The sequence below is a fragment of the Anastrepha obliqua genome, chromosome 2, assembly GCF_027943255.1.
Source record: "Anastrepha obliqua isolate idAnaObli1 chromosome 2, idAnaObli1_1.0, whole genome shotgun sequence".
NCBI classification, from domain to species: domain Eukaryota; kingdom Metazoa; phylum Arthropoda; class Insecta; order Diptera; family Tephritidae; genus Anastrepha; species Anastrepha obliqua.
The window spans coordinates 54,957,732-54,978,931 of record NC_072893.1 but is presented as its reverse complement, the minus strand read 5'-3'; the positions used below and the strand labels follow the sequence as shown (position 1 = coordinate 54,978,931).

General features: G+C 35.8%; 2 protein-coding genes across 3 annotated transcripts; one reads left to right on the top strand and one right to left on the bottom strand.

The window, feature by feature from the left end:
* Positions 1–1,836: 1,836 nt before the first annotated feature.
* Positions 1,837–13,133, bottom strand: LOC129238565 (cell division cycle and apoptosis regulator protein 1-like). Of its 2 annotated transcripts, none has more exons than XM_054873626.1 (12): positions 12,610–13,133; positions 9,287–9,521; positions 8,903–9,231; positions 8,312–8,815; positions 5,929–6,424; positions 5,183–5,285; positions 4,815–5,119; positions 4,560–4,748; positions 3,175–3,743; positions 2,915–3,108; positions 2,609–2,844; positions 1,837–2,530 (listed from the first exon to the last, which is right to left on the bottom strand). In XM_054873626.1, the coding sequence occupies exons 1-12, from the start codon at positions 13,026–13,028 to the stop codon at positions 2,069–2,071; spliced, it is 4,041 nt and encodes a 1,346-aa protein (XP_054729601.1). In that variant the 5' UTR covers positions 13,029–13,133; the 3' UTR covers positions 1,837–2,068. The 2 variants fall into 2 exon arrangements, with proteins under 2 accessions (XP_054729601.1, XP_054729602.1); XM_054873627.1 differs by having other exon boundaries at positions 5,971–6,424.
* Positions 13,134–17,986: 4,853 nt separating this feature from the next.
* Positions 17,987–19,241, top strand: LOC129238571 (band 7 protein AGAP004871-like). Its single transcript, XM_054873642.1, has 5 exons — positions 17,987–18,121; positions 18,182–18,332; positions 18,424–18,789; positions 18,852–19,017; positions 19,078–19,241. The coding sequence occupies exons 1-5, from the start codon at positions 18,070–18,072 to the stop codon at positions 19,165–19,167; spliced, it is 825 nt and encodes a 274-aa protein (XP_054729617.1). The 5' UTR covers positions 17,987–18,069; the 3' UTR covers positions 19,168–19,241.
* Positions 19,242–21,200: the final 1,959 nt, after the last annotated feature.

Sequence of the window (21,200 nt, the reverse complement as noted above, 5' to 3'; positions counted from 1 at the left end):
CATTATACTTTAAGAAAATGCAAAAAAAAAAAAAAAATTTTTTTGAAAATTCTGACTACCCCTAACCCCTTAAATCTACTCGACTTCCGAAGAAATCTGAGTAGATCTTGTGGTGCCAAAGAGCCAAGGTGGCCGTTTCTTAACACATCAGTGCCAAGGATCTCAAGCCTGATTCGAGCTAAGGCGGGGCAGATGCACAGAAACTGGTCCGCCGTCTCGTTCTCCTCTTCACATGCTGGGCAGAGTGCACTGTCTGAGATGCCCACCTTTTCCATGTGCTTTGCCCATAGAAAGTGACCCGTCATCAGTCCAACCAGCCTCCTACAGTCCCCTCCGCTTAGTGACAGGAGGAACGGCGACAGTCGGTTGGACATGACAGGTAACATCAGTTTTGTCCATCTGCAGCCTCTCTCAGTCTGCCAAGCTCGCTTGTGGGTTAGAGTAAGCCGTTTGCTAACCGTGGCTTTGATGGCTGCAGAAGGGAGTGGCAGATCGACTCCGTGCCCAGTATGTTGGTATCAGAGCGCATTCTGGCTAAAGAGTCAGAAATCTCGTTACCCACGTGTATCGGGACCCATGTTAGCATCAAGCTATTATGTCTAGCGACATAGTTCAGCCTGGATTTACAGGACTCTACTGCCCTTGAAGGGGTTGGAGGCTGTCTAAAGCCATGACCGCAGCTTGGCTGTCGCTACAAACACAAGTATATCTGCTTCTCCATCTGTTTTCCACAACAAAGTTCATCGTTTCTTGAACAGCATTCACCTTCGCTTGAAACACAGATGCATTCCAAGAGCAAAGTGCGGTTTTGTCCCGCCGGATTTCACGTAGACCCCAGAGCCGGAGCCGTGCTCGGTCCTGGAGCCATCCGTGAAAATGTGAAAACAGTGTTTGCCGGGCTAATTTTCTGAGTTAGACCACAGTTGAGCCTTTGGCATCACCACACTTTATCTCTTGTTAAGGTCGACTCTGGATGGCATGGAGTCAAGGCGCATGGCAAGGATCGTTGGTTCGGTCTAGTAATGGTCGATCTGTTTTGTCCTGGATCTCGTCCGTGTAGATCTTCGCTGGCAACTTAGTGAAAATTTGTGCAAAAAGGTTGGGTCGATTACTTGCAGATGACAGAAATCCATCGTACTATTCAGAAAAAATCCTACTGCGAATCATTTTCAAAGCTTCTTCGACAGGGTATTCAACTTCGATGACAATGCAGGTAAAGCTGCTGCTTTTTTATAATTTGATCTGCCTTTTCATTGATTGGTATACCAGAATGGCCCGGAGACCACACCACATGAACATTTGAGAATTCAAACTCTGAGAGCTTCGTGTGAAACAGAGCGATACAGTGATTGGAGGAACAACTGTTTTTAAGAGCTTGCACGCTGTTTGTTTTTAATAATGCCCATAATCCTTCAAAAGTGGATGATGTGTGTGTTCACGCATAAGTTTTCTACTGCTTCGAAAGGATTACCAATTTTGGTGTTGCTAAAAACGCCTGAAACTTCAAACACAGGTGGTTTTATAGATTCAGTTCACAAATTTTGAAGTGATCCGTTTTAAATTTCTAATTAGATGTGAAAATAATCAAACCTAATTCCAATACGGTGGCCTCAGAAGTCGAATGGGTTGGTGCGTGACTACCATTCAGAATTCAGATGGAATGTAGGTTCGAATCTCCGTGAAACACCAAAATGAAGAAAACGTTTTTTCTAATAGGGGTCGCCAGGAAGGCAATAGCAGATTCTCATAAAAAATAATCCGCCGTTCGGAGTCGGCTTAAAACTGTAGGTACCTCCATTTCTGAAACAACATCATTAATCAATTTAAAAGTGAATGTACTGTTATCAAACCAATGTAACTCTTTATTTGAAATGTACTTTTGCAAATTCATTCAATATTATTACAGTGAATATGCGTTACAGTGTATACTGAAGAAGATATTGACATCATATGATGTGCTTAGAAGTATTTTCGCTGCCGTATAAAGGCTTTAGTAAAAATTGGTGTAACATTCCATACATATATATTCTTATCATCCTCCTGCTTAACTCTTGAAATAAATGCATTTTTAGTCTTCATTGGTTTCTTCTACTTCTTCCTCTTCTTCTTCGTCTCCATCTGCCTCATCCTCTTCGGCTAGAAATTCTTCCTCTTTTATGACAGTTTCTTTGCTTTCCTCTTTTATGACAATTGCTTTGCTTTCCTCATTTTTATCCTTGGCGCCTTTGTCTCCACTGCTCTTTTCAACATCTTTGCCAGTTTCCTTTGTCTTCTCTTTATCTTTGTTTTTTTCTTTTTCCTTTTCCTTCGTCTTCTCCTTTTCTTTGTCCTTATCTTTCTCTTTCTCCTTATCTTTGCTGGACTTAGCAGCTTCTTTAGGTTTATCTTTTGCATCCTTATCTTTATCTTTATCCTTATCCTTATCTGCATCCTTATCCGATTTATGATCTTTGTCTTTTTCACGGTTGAAATATGGCGCTACACGGTTGTAAATAGTTGAGAGTGTATTATGCTGATCTCTATATTTACGCTGCAATTAGAAATGAAGAAATTAGTATTAACAAGTTTTTAGTTTGTAAAAGAAACACAAGCATATGAATGTACTCACATTAAGGGCAAATAAATCTTGATTTGCATCAGATAGTTTTCGGCTCAAGGTTTTCACCTCGGATTGTAAATCTTTGCTTTTAGTATTAGCCTTGGTATGATCTCTGTGCAATTCCGTGTGCTGCTTCCGAAGGTCATTGTACAACTTTTCTAAGTCTCCGTAGTTCTTTTCGGTGCGTTTGATTTGTTCCAATAATTTGCCAACATGGATAACAATTCCTTTATAGTTGACTAGACCTAGGCATTCGGGGCAAGAGTATTAAAATAAAATAACCTAAAACAAAAAGCTATAAAATTATATTATTACCATCACTATCATTTGCATCGGTTTTGGAAGAGGTCGCTCTTTCCACAACTCCGCCGCCACCACTCAGCTCATTTTCATTCGGGATGTAAACGTTGTTTCCCAACGCAATTTTATTTAACTCCTCACTGGGTATATCGTCTGCGTCCTCAATTTTAGGAGGTGCCTCAACTGATTCTTCCTTATCAGTAAGTTTTCTAAAATAAGCAATTCATCGATTACAACCATAATTTTCTTATAATTATACTAAGCATATTTATTACCGGTAGTAAAACGCTTGTCGGATGGAAAGTTTACCCAGCACTTTGCGAATTTGGCCACGTGATAAATTCAAACCCAGCACAGTGAACAAATCTTCCAAATCCTTTTCAAATATGTAACCACAATGTGTAGTGTCAAAATAAATAAATGATAGCAAAAGTTGTGGCTTCACGACAATCATTTTTCGGTCTGAAACGTGTTCTTTCTCTTTCTCCTTTTCCTTATCCTTGCCGGTAGCCGACTTTTGCTTGCGCTCGTTTGCATTCTTAGATGGCGTTTCTGTGTCTGCTTCTACATCAACACTACGTTTTGAAGCTCTACGCTCCGATATAGTTTTGTCGCCGGCGCTATCAGCATTTGTTTTTGTGTCCGTAGAAGCTTTTGACTCTTCATCGACCTCCATGGTTTCAGCATCTGTTTTACCTTCGCCATTAGTGTCGCCCTCTTTCTTATCCTTTGCAGCATCTTTGGAAGCATTGTTTTCTTCTTTATAAAGGTACATCTCTTTGTAGATATTGAAGGCGAAGTCACGCATTAACATCTCGTTGAATAATTCAGCAAAAATAGACACCTATGGAGTAACAAAGCAATAAATGTATATATTTCTTTTTATAAAATCATCACAAAGCCAGAGATGAGCGAGAATATCTCTGAGGTCGTTTTTGGAAGTTTATAATTCCTTATGGCCGAAAAACAAACCGGTAAAATTTCTTAGCGGCCGCCCTAGCCGAATGGGTTTGTGTATCGGAGTATTATTCGGAGTACGTAGGCTCGAATCTCCGTGCATGAAACACCAAAATGAAGAAAAAGTGTTTTCTAATAGCGGTTGCCCCTCAGTAGGCAATGGCAAACCTCCTAGTGTATTTCTGTCATGAAAAAGCTCCTCATAAAAAATATCTGCCGTTTGGAGTCAGCTTAAAACTGTAGGTTCCTCCATTTGTGGAACAACATCAAGACGCACACCGCAAGTAGGGGGACGAGCTCGGCCAAACAACTGACAGAAGTGTAAGCGCCAATTATTTATTTATTTTAAAATTTCTTAGCTTTGAAAGGATAAAACGAAAATTCGTTTTGATTTGCGAGCCGACATAGGAAATTTAAGTTTCGCGCATTTGATTGGTTCTTTCATAAATTCGAACTCCTGTTCATTGTATTGGCATAGATAATTCTCCATAAACTAAAAAGATTGGCACTATTTGGTTGGATATGGTTTTGGATCGTTTCGTCTATATAAGACGGACTATGGTTGATACAAACTAATTTCATGGTATACTATAATATTAACTTTTAAGCCGCCAAAAGAAGTTTTTTAATCGTTTCGTCACAATCGTTATTTTCCGACTGTCTTTGACTAGTTTTTCGGTATTGTATAAAATAGTGCCAATACCTCAAAGAAGCGTTCCTTTGTATCAGCAGGCCCGTAATCCAACAGCACGGATAAGGACATAATTGAACAATCGAATTTGCCACCTTTGGCGGTTTTATTTGGATGTACCACAATGTGCTCTTTAGTTGGTAATTTGTAACGGCGAATCAATTGATTTTTCTCCTTTTCATTCAACTCTTTTGGTGTTTCCTGAAATAATCAAAATATGTTTTGCTTTCACAAAGTGAAATAAAAATGTTTGTAATAAGGATTTACCTCTGGGTTTTTACTTGAATCATACTCATCAAGTATGACAATGTCACTCATATCAACGTCAATGACATCATTCCATTCTTCTTGGTCTTCCTGCTCTTCTTCCTTAGGTTTATCGTTTTCTTCGGCTTCTGCGGTTTCTTCACTTTTTGAATCCGTTTTCTTGGTAACTGTTTCTGGCTTTTTAACGGGCTTGGGTTGATTTTTGGCCTGTTTGGTCTTTGGCTCTGTCTTCTTCGTTTCCTTATCTTCCGCCTTTTCAGTGTTTAATGCCTTTGCCAAGCGAGCCATTATGATATTGCGGGCACCTGTCAAAAAAGCGTGTGTGTAATCGGATTTACGAATTTATGGGAATACGAATAAAATTATACCTTTCGCATTGAGGTCGCGTGCAGCTAACTCATCGCGTATTTCCTGCACCTTCATCGACTTCAAATCCAATTTAGAATAATGTGTAGCTTCCGTTTGGTCATCCTGAAATCAGCATGTCTTATTAAAGCGAAGTTGAACTACATCGACTTACACTATTTCATAATGTCTTCATTCTGCATTTTCAGTGTTTTTTTCTAAATAATTAATGTTAATTATATACACATAAACATATACGCACAATTGAGTATCGTCAGCAACTCTGATTTGCTGACATTATTGAACTGAATTTATTCAAAAGGATGTGAATATGAACTTTAAATTTGACGGAATCTGCGCATAATACTGAAAGCCTAATCGTTAAATGGGGCGTTTGTATTGAAGATATTCAAATGCTTAAATCAAATACTGTATTAGCAGATAGCGAATATGTTATTTGGTGTGCCATTCCCAACGGAACATAGCCAGCTTGCGTTTGGAGGTTACAAAACTATCTATGTAGTATGGACACTTTGTCCAATGTAATTAATTCAATAATAAAGAAAATAAAATTCAATCTATGCGCTGCGCTAAGTTTTCATTTTACGCCCACGTTATGAGCGCGTGAAAGATAATGCAATCATATGGTACGAGTATAAAAACGAAATCGACGAAACAAAAAGGCTCATCTAAACAACGGCATACATACAAACATATTAAAGAAAACTTATTCTTGTTAATAACTTAAAAATATCATTTGCATGTGTGCCTTTTGATCATCATTGTTGTCACCATCAGCGCTTATTTCTACCTCCTCTATAGTAATAACTTCCATAGAAGTGTCAGCTCCGTCTTCAGCCTCCCTATCAGCAGCATTTTCGCCTACTCCGTTAGATGTGGTTTCCGCGCCACTCTCGTTATTGGTTGTTACACTTTCATCTCCAGTGGTTTTATCCGGTTCTTCTTTTGTAGCATCGGTGGCCGAAGTATCGGCAGCATCACCGTCAGCAGCGGTAGGCGAGGAAGCGGCCATTTCAGCATCAACGGCGGCGGTGTTTGCAGCAGCTGCCTTTGCAGCAGCATTTTTACGAGCGATTACACCTTCAACCGCATTCTTGTAGACTTGAGTAAGTTCTTGCCATTGAGTTGAATTCGGCATACAAGAATGAACATCAGGCAAATATATAACAACAGTTTCAATACGCGGTTGTGCGTCCTTCTTCTTGTGATCTTGACGATGATAGTGAAGCTCCACAAAGCGGTACCTATGCAAACAAATCGAACCAAAGAAACCCCAATCGAATAAATCGATTTCCAATCGCCGTTCGACATACGACCATATTATCATGAAGCCCCCGGGAATATGCAGCATCAACATTCGTATTGAAGTTTTGTTGTTAGTGTTGAGTGAGTAGTAATTGTGGTTTGACATCACGTAAAGTTGTGGGTGTTGAGGTATCACATCAAATAACAACGAGAGAAACAACAAAATTTAGAGAGGAACGCAGTTTCAATTATCCATCGGTTCCGGTTCCAGTTCCGGTTCCACGACAGGCATATTCGTGTCGGTTGTTTTATTTTGTTGTTCCACGACGATGTTGATATTTGCCGATCCGATGAGTTGAGGTGTCGTCCAGAACGCAGTTTGTTTGTGAGTTTTGGTTTTGATTATTTTTTATTGTTATTGTATATAATGAGTGCAATCACCAGTGAAATGGTGAAGCAAAGCAGACGCATTTACGAACATGGAAAAGAAAGAAAAAAATCATAAGGAATGTGGAAAATTTTTGTGCTCGTTTTTGTTTTGTTTTGATGTTATTTAAAATTTTGAATGAAAAGGGGTAACGGGGTACACAACCGCAATAGTAATATTGACGCTAAGAAAATAAATTTAATATTTCGTTGCTTAAAATGTGTGTGCACCTTGCTGTAAAGAATATCATTTTGTTAATTAAATACAAATACGTGGTATTTCTCATCCCAGTGGAGAAGCAGGGTGATACATGCCTTCTTCAACATACGAAATTATGAATGGAAAAAATTGTAGAAATGATTCAACGAGAAGTAAGCGAAAAAGTAATGTGATATGAAGATTTTCAGTATAAAAGTAGTAATAAATGGTAATGCAGAAGGTAAGTCGTAGAGCGCCCACATATTACTTTCGGAGAGCTTCGCTTTGTAACAATTCTTAAACAACTCTTTATACTGCAGATATTTCTATCACATACACTCCTCGAGCATCTCGCGAGCGTTGTTTTCTTGCATTAATTTTCACATTTAATTCATTATAAGATAAAGGCAATGCACGCCCCAATTTTCCACTAGGTTGTTTCGATGATAAACACACAGTGGGTGAAAAATCGGAAATCTTAACATAAATAAATCTTCGTATAAAAAAATAGTATAGTTATTTCACATAACATAGTATGCACCATTAGTGTAGTATAAATATACAATATAACACAATATTCTCTTTGGTTGAAATAACCACAGTGTGGATATAATAGAGCAGAGTTCGAAAAGTTGAGGCCACTAAACCTACATCGCTAAAAATTAATAAATAGATGTGAGCCGTTAATAAAATTGTTCTGCAATCAAGGAAACCCTTTTGCAGATGGGGGAGTAAATATAAAAATATTGCATAGCACTTGCTATTATTCTTTTGATAAGATAATATCATATTTTGACTTTTAAGATAACTTTTTTATTTATTCCTTTTATACGTAAGAAAATGAGGAAGAGCCAATTTACGTTTTTCTGAATTTGGTAAAGTGTGGACAGTCTAGGCGCGACAACTTTAAAGGAGTATATACGAACAGTAGAAATTGAGACGAAATACACACTCTACATTTTCTTCTGTTAAAACGTATTTTTGACTTTCATACTCCGAGGAGGGTGCTAGATCACAAGAATGGAATTGGATTCATCCCTCTTCCCTTCCAGCACTTAAAGTGTTAATTTTCTAAATTTTTTAAATTGAAATTCTGTCGGATAAATTTTAGGTTTGCCTAATAATAGGAGTTATGTTTTTGAACGTAACTTAGATATTTGTTTAATTTCAACAGCCCTACTATTGTTTCCGAACAAATTTTGCAAGCATTAAACATCCATATACTGCTTCAATTGTCTATATAAATATTTAGTTTACATACCATTGGGTGCATTGTGATAAATCGATTCCAGTTAATGCTTTGCATGTGCGTATAGCCGTACGTATTAATACGGCAGGGTCCTTGTCAGGATTTTCACCATCGAGCGATGGACTCCAGGGGCCACCAATGGCCATAGGCTCATTTCTCCCCCTAGTACCTACGAGAAAACTAATTAATCGAGATGGATGTACTGCATTCTGTTCGTTGTCATTGTCATCTTCTTCGAAGCATTTTTGATAAAGTTCAGTAATTGGGGGACAAGCTAGAAGCATCACTTTAGCAGAATACAAGTAATCTGCATCTGAAGGTTCTAGAACGTCATTGTTTTGTTCAAATGGAGAATCCACTATGCGATGCATTATATGAAACCGACAAGGGCGACGTAGTGAAAAAGCATTTTCCGGTGTGAAAACTTTAGGCCACAAAATGTTGGCGTGAAAAAAGTCCGATGGAATATATAGTGTTGAATAACGTTGACGTAACTCTTGTAAATCAGCTGATTTGCTGGAAAATGGAAAAGACGTAGTGATCGATTTAAGATGGCTCAAAATATATAGAAGTTACTTTTATAAATTTAAAAAAGAAACTTACTAAGCCAAAATATTTTTAGGTATTTGAATCATATATCGTCGAATTGCACGGGTGCGTCGACCTTTGACCGGCGGACGATAAGGACTGCGTTCGGCACGTTCTCCACGTTCTTTATCGCGTTCTCTCTCACGCTCACGTTCTCTGTCACGTTCGCGTTCTTTTTCCCGTTCACGCTCACGCTCCCGATCACGCTCTCTGCGTTCCAAAGCGGTATCAGGCTTTCCTTCAGGGCGAGCACGATCTCTTTCATGTCCCCGCCCTATGGATGATATAGCGCGCTCGCGGCTACGGTCACTATCCGCCCGCCGACGTTTGCGATCTCTTTCATCCTAAGTAGAAATTGATTCAATTATATATGATATAATATATATTAGACCCAATTACATCTTCTCGTTCCCGTGAAAGTGGATTACGACCGCGTCGATCTCTTTCACGATCATTTCGCACATTCGAACGATCTCCACGCATGGGCGATGAATGCCTTGGTGAACGACGGCGTTGTTGCATTTGCGCAAGTTGATATTCGTTCGGAGGCGGGACTGCATTATAGCCACTACCGGCTCTGCCACTATTCCCCATTAGCGACGGTAAATGTTGCGTTTGATGAGTCATTGTGCTCCTATGAGATTTAAAAGAAATTTTTGGTAATTATCCAGTTTATGGTTCACATGGAAAAATTGATCGAAAAAAGTCAAGGGGGTAACCAATTGATGCGTATTGATCCCAGCGCTAATAATATGAACGAGCGAAATGATTTTTTTCTCCGTTCAAAGTTGCTAACAAAATACATTTCAATTTATCAATTTATTCAACTTTTATCACTAAATACAGGAAAGTAAATACTCTTAGAGGTCAAAACTCATTTCCATTTTAGATATTTAAGGCTATATTTTCTATAAAAACTCGTTAAATATTAATTTAAATATAATATTATATATTGTTAATAAAAATGCATGCATGTTTGCGTAACGAAATGAAGCCATAATCGACTCTATTGAAATGTAGCGATAATTAAGATTTGTTTATAAGGTGTTAAAGGGTCGCTTACTTAATATTAGGTTAGGTTAGGTTGATATGGTTGCCCAGGGAATGGGCACACTTGGACGAAGAAGGATTCGTCCTTTGTGATGCCATTATGGAGGGGTGAGGCGGGAGAGAAAGACCGATGGGATACAGGGAGAGGGCGGGGAGAGGTGGTGCTGGGATAGTTGGGAGCGTGCGGATTACGAACGATGACTATGTTTGCGTCAACCGCTTTATGCTGCTGCTGATGAAATTCATCAGATTTTTAATGTCAGCGCCAGCTATATCAGCAGGCGTGACAAAGAAGTAGGAGCCAAGATGCCTAGATCTTAGCCCCGCCAGAGCAGGGCAGCTAAGGAGAAGGTGCTGAGATGATTCCACCCACGAGATTAGAGAGCTGATACTTTGTCAGCCTCAGAAGCTCGCCCGAGCGCCTGCGGTCCACACGTGGCCAGAAGGATTTCGCGACCTTACACGTTTGTGTACTTGCCCAGCGCTCGCTGAGTTGGTGCGATGCCCATCTTTCCAGGAGCATACCGCAGGTATTACTTAATATTGCAGCATTTAAATATTTACTAATATATTACGGAGAAATTTATATACACTTCCCAGAAAAAGTATCCCTACACAAAGAAATGAAAGCAACATATTAAGAAATTCATCAAAGAAAATCTAAAACATTTTAAACTTTTATGAGGAATGTTTAATCAGTAATTTTTCTACAATTTCTATACATTTTTTCCTAAGTACATCTTTCAAAATTAAATTTTATAAAACAAAAACAAAAAACTTCACTTCAACGAAGCAGAAAAAGTGTCCGTACACATGAAAACAGGGATTCACCACAGTACGCAGTGGCATATTCCTACCCAATAACGGTTTTATTTTAGTTTGTAATTGATTTCGCTGTGACTACATTACTTTGGAGTTATTTTAAAGTTTTTGTGTACAAGAAATAGCGATGGCTATCAAAACTAAGGAAATTTGTGTTGGCGCGAGAAAATTTATTCTGAAACTTACAAATGAAGGCAAATTTTTCCACGAAATTGGGCAAATCATAGAAAGAAGACTCTCTTCTGTACAGTATGCCGTTCAAACATATAATGCTAGTGGTTCAATTGTGTCAAAGTAACGTTCTGAGTGACCTAGCAAGCTGATCGTACGTGAAAAACGAACCATATTGCAATCAGTGAAAAATAATCTTTGAATTATGGCTTCTTAAATATGTAAAAACATAGAAAAACGTACGTATCCGTAATAAACAGAAAAAACGCATGGATTTTGCAAACGAATATGTTAACTCTTCAAAATTTTAGGAGAGCAAATATTGCATATTTGCATTAAAGGAAAAAACTAGTGTGGTGTAAGACCGGAACTGGGATCGAAAAAGAAAATCTTGTACCAACTATGAAGCATGGCAGGAGAGGTGTGATGGTTTTGTCTTAGTCTTGTTTTTATAGAGTCAACCATGGATAAATCTTATTATTTAAATATTTTGATGCAAATATCATGATGCAAAGCGTTCAACAGTTGGAGTATGGTGATGATTTCTGGCTTCAGCATGATAATGATCCCAAGCATTCGGCATATAATGTTAAGCTCTGGTTGCTGCATGACACAAATCACCAATTGAGTATCCCGCCCCAATCCCCACCCCTATACCCCATTGAGCATTTGTGGATTTACTGGAGTGCAGGATCCGTCAGCACAGTATGACCTCCAATGAAATACTTAAAAACGTATTTATTAATGAATGGGGCCAAATTACCAAGAGGATACTTCTAAATTGGTCCATTCTATGCCACATCGACTTGCGGAGGCCCTCAAGCGGAAAGGTTATCCCACAAGTTACTAATTTATTTTTTTGTTAAATATGAATACTTTTACCGTATTTTGCAATGTGCCAATACTTTTTCTGCTTCGTTGAAGTGAAGTTTTTTTTGTTTTCGTTTTGTGAAATTTAATTTTTAATGAAATGGAAATTTTAATTTTTAATGTAAGGAAAAAATGTATAGAAATTGTAGAAAAATTACTGACTAAACAAATGTTTTAGGTTTTTTTACGATCCATTACTTAATATGTTGCTTTTATTTCTTTGTGTACGGATACTTTTTCTGGCAAGTGTATATAGGTACATATATGCTTATGTATGGGGTTGGCTTTGTAGTGCAGACAAATTTGAGGCCACATTTTTGACAACAGATAAACCGGCAAGTCAATATATTAATATAGAAAATTTTTTTATAAGAAAAGTGCCGCAGGCGAAAATTTCTAATAAAAACTCGTGTGATTTTTTATTCCAGATTTTCACTATAAAATAATGTTTTATCAGAGATATACGGACAAATCAATATATTAATGTAATTGACAAGAACTTTACAATATGAAATTCAATTTTTCTTTTTGTTATTTTGATTTAGTTTAACATTCGGTTTGATCCAAGTGGTAAAAGTGATCGGAGAAAAGAACATTTAAATTTATGAATGAATTTAATGAGAAAGTGAAGTTTGCTCTTAAATGTGCTTCAAAAGAGCAACATTATAAAACTGTTTTTTTTTTTTTTTGTTAATATCTTTTGTAAAAATAATTATTCCTCCCCTTGACTTTTTTGATCAATTTTTCCATGCGCCCCATAAATTCGATTTTTTTTCATATGTACTTTTTATTATAAATCATTTGCTTACCCCATTAGCTGAATCAATGTTGCATTCCATTTGAATTGTCCAGTTGTAGAATAAGTAGCTTCGAACACGACGCGGTCACCCAACTTCGGGATTACGCCCTTACATGCATTGCGGTAGAAGAAGACTTCATCGTTTATAAGCCCACAATCATTATTGATTTTAGTTACGGTGCCTATTGAATTGGTCATTGTTTGGCCACCATTATTGGGTTGTTGAAAAGCAACGGGATTCAATGTATTCGACCGTTGCTGGGGATAAGATACGGAGGGTGCGGCGCCACTTTGCGAAAAAATGGCCGAATGGCCAAACGCAGATTGAGAAGCCGCATGTTGCTGCATAAACATTCCGCCCTGTCCAGCGTCCTGATAGAATCCGCCTTTACGCTGCCAAGGCTGATTTTGCTGTCCACCAAATGACATACTTTTTGTCACACAAAATTATTATATGCACAAAAAGTCGGCTTTTTCTAAGAAAGAAATTTCACGATTACACACTTTGAAGTAATGCTGAAAAATTTAGTTGTCAAATGCGAAGATTTTACAGAGTTGTATTAATCAAATAGCAGTGCTGTATTTGTACTTTTTATCTATAATAAAACGTTTAGCACGATGGGGTGTACATATTTCAGTACTTTTTAATTTTTTTGTTCAATAATAGGATATTTGCTCCATTAATAAATATTTAATAAATCACGAAAAATTTATTTTTTGTAGTAATTACGCTTACAAAAATATTTTACCAACGAAGTATCGGATTTATCATATAAAACAAATATTTTTTTGGTGGAAAATTTTTGTCTCAAGTACATATTTACAACATTTTCATTTAACTTCATTTAATTGGTACTTTTGTTTATATTTTCCCTAATATTACTAAAGAATTTATTTTCGATAGTCTTAAATCGATAATATATCAATAAATATTAAATATATGACAAGAGCAATGTTCATTTTAAGCCAGCTTCGAATGTGGGAACTTTCTTATTTGAGCAAATATGGGAAAATGAGCAGCATTGCACTGCACACTTTATCGGCCGACAATTTAGTCGGTCTCTCTTTGATAATGATTGGCCGACTGCTTAATCAGCAAGGCGCTCCTCTACGTGCGAAATATGGAAATGAGTGCTCCAGAGGATATTTTTTTCAACACTTGTCATTTTTCCGCTTACTCTTATCTCGACGACTGTCTGAAAAAAAATTAGAAAATCAGCACACTGCGCCACATACTAACAATAAATCCCAGGTCAATGAAAATTTTCAATGACTTGGGATTTGTGCCGCACTGCGCCAAAAACCATAGATTTTCCGCGAACTGCAAAAATTCGCTGGGCATTCTGCTCTGTTTGTGGCCCGCTTAAGGCTTTTCGCACTAGGCCTCTTCTTTTCGTCAAGCGTTAGCAAGTGGCGAATAGATGAAGCAACTGGTATAAATGAACATATATTGGCAACGCGGTAATAGAGCTGCCTTAAATTACACGTGTTTGTAATAGGGGTGGGACTATTCGAATAAAAATTATTCGAATAATAAAATCTTTTATTCGAGAGGTATTCGTAATTCGAATAATATTTATTCGAATTTTTTATTCGTTTATTCGAATAATGCTAGTGAGGTATTCGAATAGTAAACTATTCGAATAGTGAGGTATTCGAATTATTTGAAACGAATAGTATTATTCGTTTTATTCGAATAATGTTTATTCGAATATTATTCGAAAATAATCCCACCCCTAGTTTGTAAGGTCGTGAGCTATACCAGTCAAATGAGGTACAACAATACTAGCTAGCGGCGAATCTTGCTCGATAATTTTAGGACTCTTCTATTCGCAATTTCCCCGCTGGCTATCCTATGCTCGATTAACTTGAAAAATTTCAACAACAAAGTTATCGAGTAAAATTCGCCGCCAGCGAGTATTAATATGTTCACATATAAGTAGATGATCTACTTTTTCGCGCTTAACTCAAAATCCGCAATTAAAAAGCGCGATTTCCCATACAAAATTTCTCTCCCAACATCTGAGATTATAAGATAATCCTAGATAATAACGATACTTTTCGACATACAGTCCTGTGTTTTCTGTGTTATCGATAATTATTATTACGAATGTAAGGAGAAACATCAAAATAAAAACTAAATGAAACAGATGCCGGCAAAGAAAGCAGGTCTGTAAATATAATTCTAATAAAATTTTTGTTAAATATTATTAATAAGGGATTCATTTTACAGAAAAAAGCGTGTGCCCATAAATGTTTTGTCCTCTTATTACTTATTATAAAATGTAATATAGAATATCCCATGCACATTGCAGCCATAATTTTTTACAACCTCAGTAAACGTCGCATACGGATTTCCTCCAACTGTTTATTATTAGCAGCCAATTATTTGCGCAATTAAATTAGCTATTCCCTCTCCTTGTCTTTTCTTAATATTGTTAATAATAATTAAAGAAACCAAAAACACCGAAATATTCCACCAAAATAATTTCTATGAAGAATAACCTCTCAAAGCAGTATTGAAAGCTGATTGTCAATTTTGCAGGTAATCTGCCATATGTGAACGGGTAGATTAATTAGGTGGATTTATAGGTGATTAAGGGGGGACTCTACTGTAAAACTTAAAAAAAATCGATTTTTTACTTTTTGTTGAAACATACTCAGAAACAACTCCAGAATGTTCCATGAAAATCTTAAAAAGAAATCTTGAATAGTTTTCAAGTTATAAAAGTTTTAGCAAAGCAGCTATAAACTGAGCGCCCGAGCGCTTTACGGTCATATGCGCTTGATCAATTGCTTAAGCGTGTTTTTCTCGAAACCACGTTTTCAAAATTGCCCACATCACAGCTCCGTGAAAAATTAACATATCAAGCTCAAACTTTGATAGTATATTTTTAACAATATTTACTAGTTTTTAAAGCTATGGTGGGAAAAAATTTATTATTTATAACCCCTTTTTTAATAACAAAATGACAACAAAAAAATGTCGATTTTTTAAAAAACTTCAAAAATTTTACAAAAAATTTTTTTTTTTGCAAGTAATAGGCTTAACAACTAAAAATAATGATATATAATAAAAAAAATTTGGTTTTTTTCATTTCAGATTTTTTTTAAATGCGCGACAGTGTGGGCAGATTTCAAAAGGCGTTTCGGGGAAGCGGCTGTACAGCTGCCATTTTGAAATGAAAATAAATTTAAAAAATTTTTTTGTACACTCAAGACCTGTGTTTATGTAACCCTAAACTTTTTTTTACTAATTAAATTAATACAAGTATGAAAACAAAATCCATGAAAATTTGATTTTTACAGTAGAGTCCCCCCTTAATGCATACACATATGTGAACGTATTATATGGCTATTACTCATAGATCTTATGCCTCATAAAACTGGTAAAACTCACTATAGGCGCCTTCTCTGCGCCAGCGTTGCCAATATATGTTCATTTGCTAGCTTGGCGAAAAAAAGGTCTATACTTGCTTTTGAGAGAGGATTGTTGCTTTCACTTTTGATTTTTATTGCTAGCTAGGGATAGTTAATGTTTTTGCCTTAAAAGCCTACGAGAATTATCATATTGATAAAAATTTTTCAAAATTGCCTTTGCACTTCTAAAAGAAGAATGATAAAATTCATTGCATTCTGTACTTTGCGCCTCTAATATCGAGCCATAACCGCCGAAAAAATGTATCCCACAAACTCGAAATTTTACAGGGGAAGGTTTTTTTTAAATTAAATCAGTTTGAATAAAGCCATTATTTTAAAATTTATAATGTAAATAGTTTTTTGTGTAATACATTTAATTTTAATAATTTTAAATAGATATTTGCATCATAAGGGTTGTTTTTGTGGGATACATTTTTTTTTGCTTTCCTTCTGGCAACCTATTATTAAAAAAGTGTGTGGGTTACACAAAAATTTATTTTAAGGAAGTGACTCTTTTTATTTAATTTTTTTACTTAGTCCTTAAAATTAAATTACATTTGATTTAAAAAAAAAATGTATAGATACATTTCGATAAAACAAAAATAAAGTAATGTAATTCATATATTTAAAGTTTTCTGCCAACAAAGTAATGTTATTCATATTAAAATCTTGTAAGCTTGAATAACGATAGATAAAAATATATAAAGAAAGCTAAATATTATCTTCCTGGCCGGTTTCAGGTAGCAAATCTTTAACAGATCCATCCCATTTTAAATTTAAATACTCGTGTTGGAATTTTACGTGTAAAGTTTTTCTATCGCAAAGCGTTTTCAAATCCTTATATTTTTGTGAAATGTTCAACGTTTTCAATAAAAATTGTTGACAAACTTTAAAACTGCTATTATTGTTATTGATAAAATAATTAAAGCTGCACTTTTTTCTGTCACTTTCACCATATCGCCTTTTAATATCGACTTGTTTAACACAAGAAGACAGCCAATCTTTCTGTTTAATTTTGTTGCCGATTCCCCAAAAATATTAATTTATTCTTACTCTTTTATCTTCAGAAATTTTATCATGACACGAATTTGGACATTTTTTCTTTAAGCACGGGTTGGGAAAAACACTTGTATTTTTTTCTTAACTTTTTGCAGCCTTTTAGGTATTCTCTTTTGTTTTCTGTAGCCCCTTTTCCCAACACACGTTTTCTCCTCGACTTCTTTTAAACTTTCCAAACCATTTAAATCAACGAAAGGTTCATCTGAATCGCTATACGGTACCAGGGAGAGCTGTAAAAATATCCAATAATTGAAAACAAAAAAATATTTTGCAAAAAAAACAAATTCATACCTTCGACTTATTGTTCTAAAGCTTTATCTTTAATTAAAGTCTCAAAAAATTGTGTTTTTTTTTTATTTTTTCCCCTTGTGTTTCATTTATTTTAAAAGAGAATTTAATTGTATCCCACACAAGCGTTCAAAGAAAATGTAAACAAGTCACCATATGCATTTAAATTAAAATTGTGTTTGTTATAAAATCATAACGGTTTAATCTACAGCCATGAAATTTTGACAGATGATGTAAGTGATGTTGAACTATCCATTTCGATAACAAAACAAAAATCGATTATGGTGTGGGATACATTATTTTGGCGGTAATGGCTCGATATGTATATATAAGTATATATGTGCGTAAGTATATGTATACATAATGTGTAATAATATATTTGGCGGGACGATTGTATGATTTCCGTTTTTCAATTTCCGTCTCGGTACGAACGTAAATCTCTGTATGTACAAAGCGAATTTGTAAATTAATAAATTCACCTTGTGTATGTATGTATATACATAAATATGCATGCCGATCTAAAGAAGATTCATTTTTTGTTAATAATAATTTTTTCATATCACATACATATACATATATGCATACATACCTATGTTTATATGTGAATGTTTAGAAATAATTTTGAACGTTTTTTATATGACATTTAAAATTATAAATTAATATCGCTTACAATAATTATGAAGTGTATTGAAAATTCGTAGTAATGCATTCATTAAATGGAAAACATTCTCAAGATGGCCGTCCCGTTACAACCAGTACTATATTTACATATCTAAATTACATCCATGAAGTATAATAAATAAAATTTATTTTAGCTGAAAATCAGGATGAGACCGTTCTCGAGAGAGTTGCATTCGTGTGCTCATTTCTTTTATTTTTAGCGTTTTTTCCGTTTTCACTTCTCTATTGTTTAGTCACAATGATGGAATTTAAACGCGCAGTTGTATTTCGGTTAGGCCGTTTAAGGTGAGTTTCTGTGAAAAATAGCATAAAATAAAGTAATTTATTCACAATACTAATGTATGTATGTGCATTCATAATATGCACATGCATGCAGAAAGGGTGGTCCACGCGGTCCGGGAATATTTTTCATTTTACCTTGCATCGATGAGTACCAAAGCGTTGATTTACGTACGATAGCATTCAATGTGCCCCCCCAAGAGGTACTCACAAAGGATTCAGTGACAGTAGCATTGGATGCCGTTATCTATTATAGAATACAGGACCCGCTGAGAGCAATTATTCAAGTAGCAAATGTTGAAGCATCTACCATGCTACTAGTACAGACGACCTTACGAAATGTTGCGGGCACAAAAATGTTAATGGAGCTATTGGCTGAGAAAGATGCCATTTCGCACGCCATTGAAAACATATTGGACGAAGCAACCGATCCTTGGGGCGTTAAAGTAGAACTTGTAGAAATGTAAGTAAATTGCCGATTATACTACAATACATAACCTTTAAGTTTTTGTTTGTCTATTTTAGCAAAGACGTGCGCCTACCGCTATCTCTGCAACGAGCTATGGCCGCGGAAGCGGAAGCCACTCGTGAGGCTAAAGCGAAGGTTGTAGCGGCCGAAGGTGAATTTAGCGCTTCGAAAACACTTAAACAGGCTTCGGATATAATTGGAGTGAACCCAATTGCACTGCAAGTAATTAAATACAAAATAAATTAAATTGAACAGAAATTTCAAGTACAAAACTTTGTTTAGTTGAGATATTTGCAAACCATGAATACAATAGCCGCTGAACGTAATACAACCATTATATTTCCGTTCCCAATTGAGCTGATGGATGTTTAAAATTGCATATGTATGTACGAGTATGTGTGTAGTAGTGTAATAATGAGATATATAAATTGCTTTGTTAATTCGAACCGTCTGTCATTTCTCGAAAGCAAAAATAATTATAAAGAGGTAGTCCACCTGCATATTTCATGGGTACTAGTTGCATGACGTACGTCATACGGATTAACAGCAAGGGGTAGGATCAAGGCGAATTTATTACAGGTGACAGCAAACACATATAAGTAAAACCCTACATGTATTTGTTGTTGCGTTTGGTCCAAGCATCACGTCAAAATCAGTAATCAAATGTAAACATACGAATGTAAACATACCAATACATACAAACAAAGCATATCATTTTGACGTAAGCCATACCTACGGCGAAAAATTCAGCTGAGTGAATGCTGTCACCTTAATAAATCCACCTTGGGTAGGATTGGCAAGAAATTTTTAAACTTCCTTTGAGAATTGTGAAGTTGGATGTGGTTAATCTGTTATTTCATAGGATGACCCAGTAATCAAATCGATGTTCGTAAATTTATATAAATGCTCCTTACAGGATTGTCAGAATTAGTCAGTATTTTCTTGTGTACGAATTTTCGTTCTCCCATGGCTGTTTCCAGTTTTGGGTGCAAGAACAACGTGGCTTAGACCAAGCCAGGTGCACGCGGCTGTCAATATATGTTGGTAACATGTGTGGCAACCATTTTAAAGCATTGTACAGACACATAAGTAAAAACACTCTCAATTGGTTGTCAAAAAATGTTCACAGCTGAGATCATCTGATTTAACCCTTTGCACTCGTATGTCACACTGGAGGTGACAATACTAATTTACTCTACAACTCGTATGTCACACTGGAGGTGACAATGTATGCCTGTAACCAATAGCACTAAATAACTGTAAAATACATACGGTATTCGAGATTTTACACAGTTATAATTTGTCAAGTGTAGTGGGAGATTTCAGACAAAGAGCTAAAAAACGTGGGCGACCATCAACATCAGATGTAGAGAATCGACTTGATGGAAAACTCCACATTTTAGTACCTCATCCGGGGAAAAAACATAATGATTGTATGGTCTGTTCTAACAGAAAAGCTAAGGGCAAAAGGAAGACAACTGTTTATTTCTGCGAAACATGCGAAAGACATCCTTTTCTTCACGTTGGAAATTGTTTTAAAAAGTATCACACTGTAAAAGATTACAAAAAATAAAACATTTTATATTAATAATTAATGAAATAAATATAATACGTTGAATTCTACGACTGTAAATTACTTTAATTCATTTAGCTAAAAATAATAACAAGTTGACACGCAACAACTTTGAAAATAAATCGAGTAAAGGGCTAAAAACGCTCATTTCGGATGATGGTTGCATAAAAAATGATTGAATTTTGTAGAAAATCGTATCAAAAGGTCTAAAAAATGTCAGAGAAATTCAGATATTTCTCAGTAAAAAGCAATTTTTGTTATTGTAAATTTTCCAAGTCCATTTTTATGTATTTTTTTGTCGATATTCTAATATGTATTTTTAATATTTCGTAAATGTTTACTGCCAATATGCTCAACCAAAAAGACCAAGCGCTCACACCAACACACATCTGGGTGCCTGTCAAACTTATACCTAGGTGTCTGACAAAAAAATACTAAGAAGAAGAGTGTTTTTACTTGTAATTTTGTACAATGTTCTGAACTGCCAATCTGTGTGTATAGATTTTGACGTTCTAGGGACTAAACGCAAAAACAAAAGACTTGTGTTTACTCCGCGTTCAAGAGTCAAATATTGTTCCCGCATGTCAATTAATAAAAATCGTCTGTAAAAATTGAACCATACCCGAACGCTTAAAAATGGTTGCTCGATAAAGTTTTGATTTTACGATTTTTCATCAAGTGTTTCCAAGGAGTTATTTTAAAAATTAATGTGTATTTTTAGCTATCCGAAAAAATAAAAAGCCTAAATTAAAGGTGTGGTTCGAAGGAGGATTTAGGACTCAACCAGTGGATGGTAAAATTTCATAAAAAAGGAAAACTTCAAAAATTCTTG

Bases quoted from the DNA above. Each gene is read 5' to 3' on its own strand.
- LOC129238565 (XM_054873626.1), bottom strand. From the start codon at position 13,028: ATGTCATTTGGTGGACAGCAAAATCAGCCTTGGCAGCGTAAAGGCGGA. The intron at 9,522-12,609 runs GTAAGCAAATGA...TAAATCTCATAG, and splicing joins ACATTGATTCAGCTAATGGG to GAGCACAATGACTCATCAAA. The intron at 5,120-5,182 runs GTATAATTTTAT...CTTTTTTGACAG, and splicing joins ACGCGACCTCAATGCGAAAG to GTGCCCGCAATATCATAATG.
- LOC129238571 (XM_054873642.1), top strand. From the start codon at position 18,070: ATGCATTCATTAAATGGAAAACATTCTCAAGATGGCCGTCCCGTTACA. The intron at 18,122-18,181 runs GTACTATATTTA...AATTTATTTTAG, and splicing joins TGGCCGTCCCGTTACAACCA to CTGAAAATCAGGATGAGACC. The intron at 18,333-18,423 runs GTGAGTTTCTGT...ACATGCATGCAG, and splicing joins TTTCGGTTAGGCCGTTTAAG to AAAGGGTGGTCCACGCGGTC.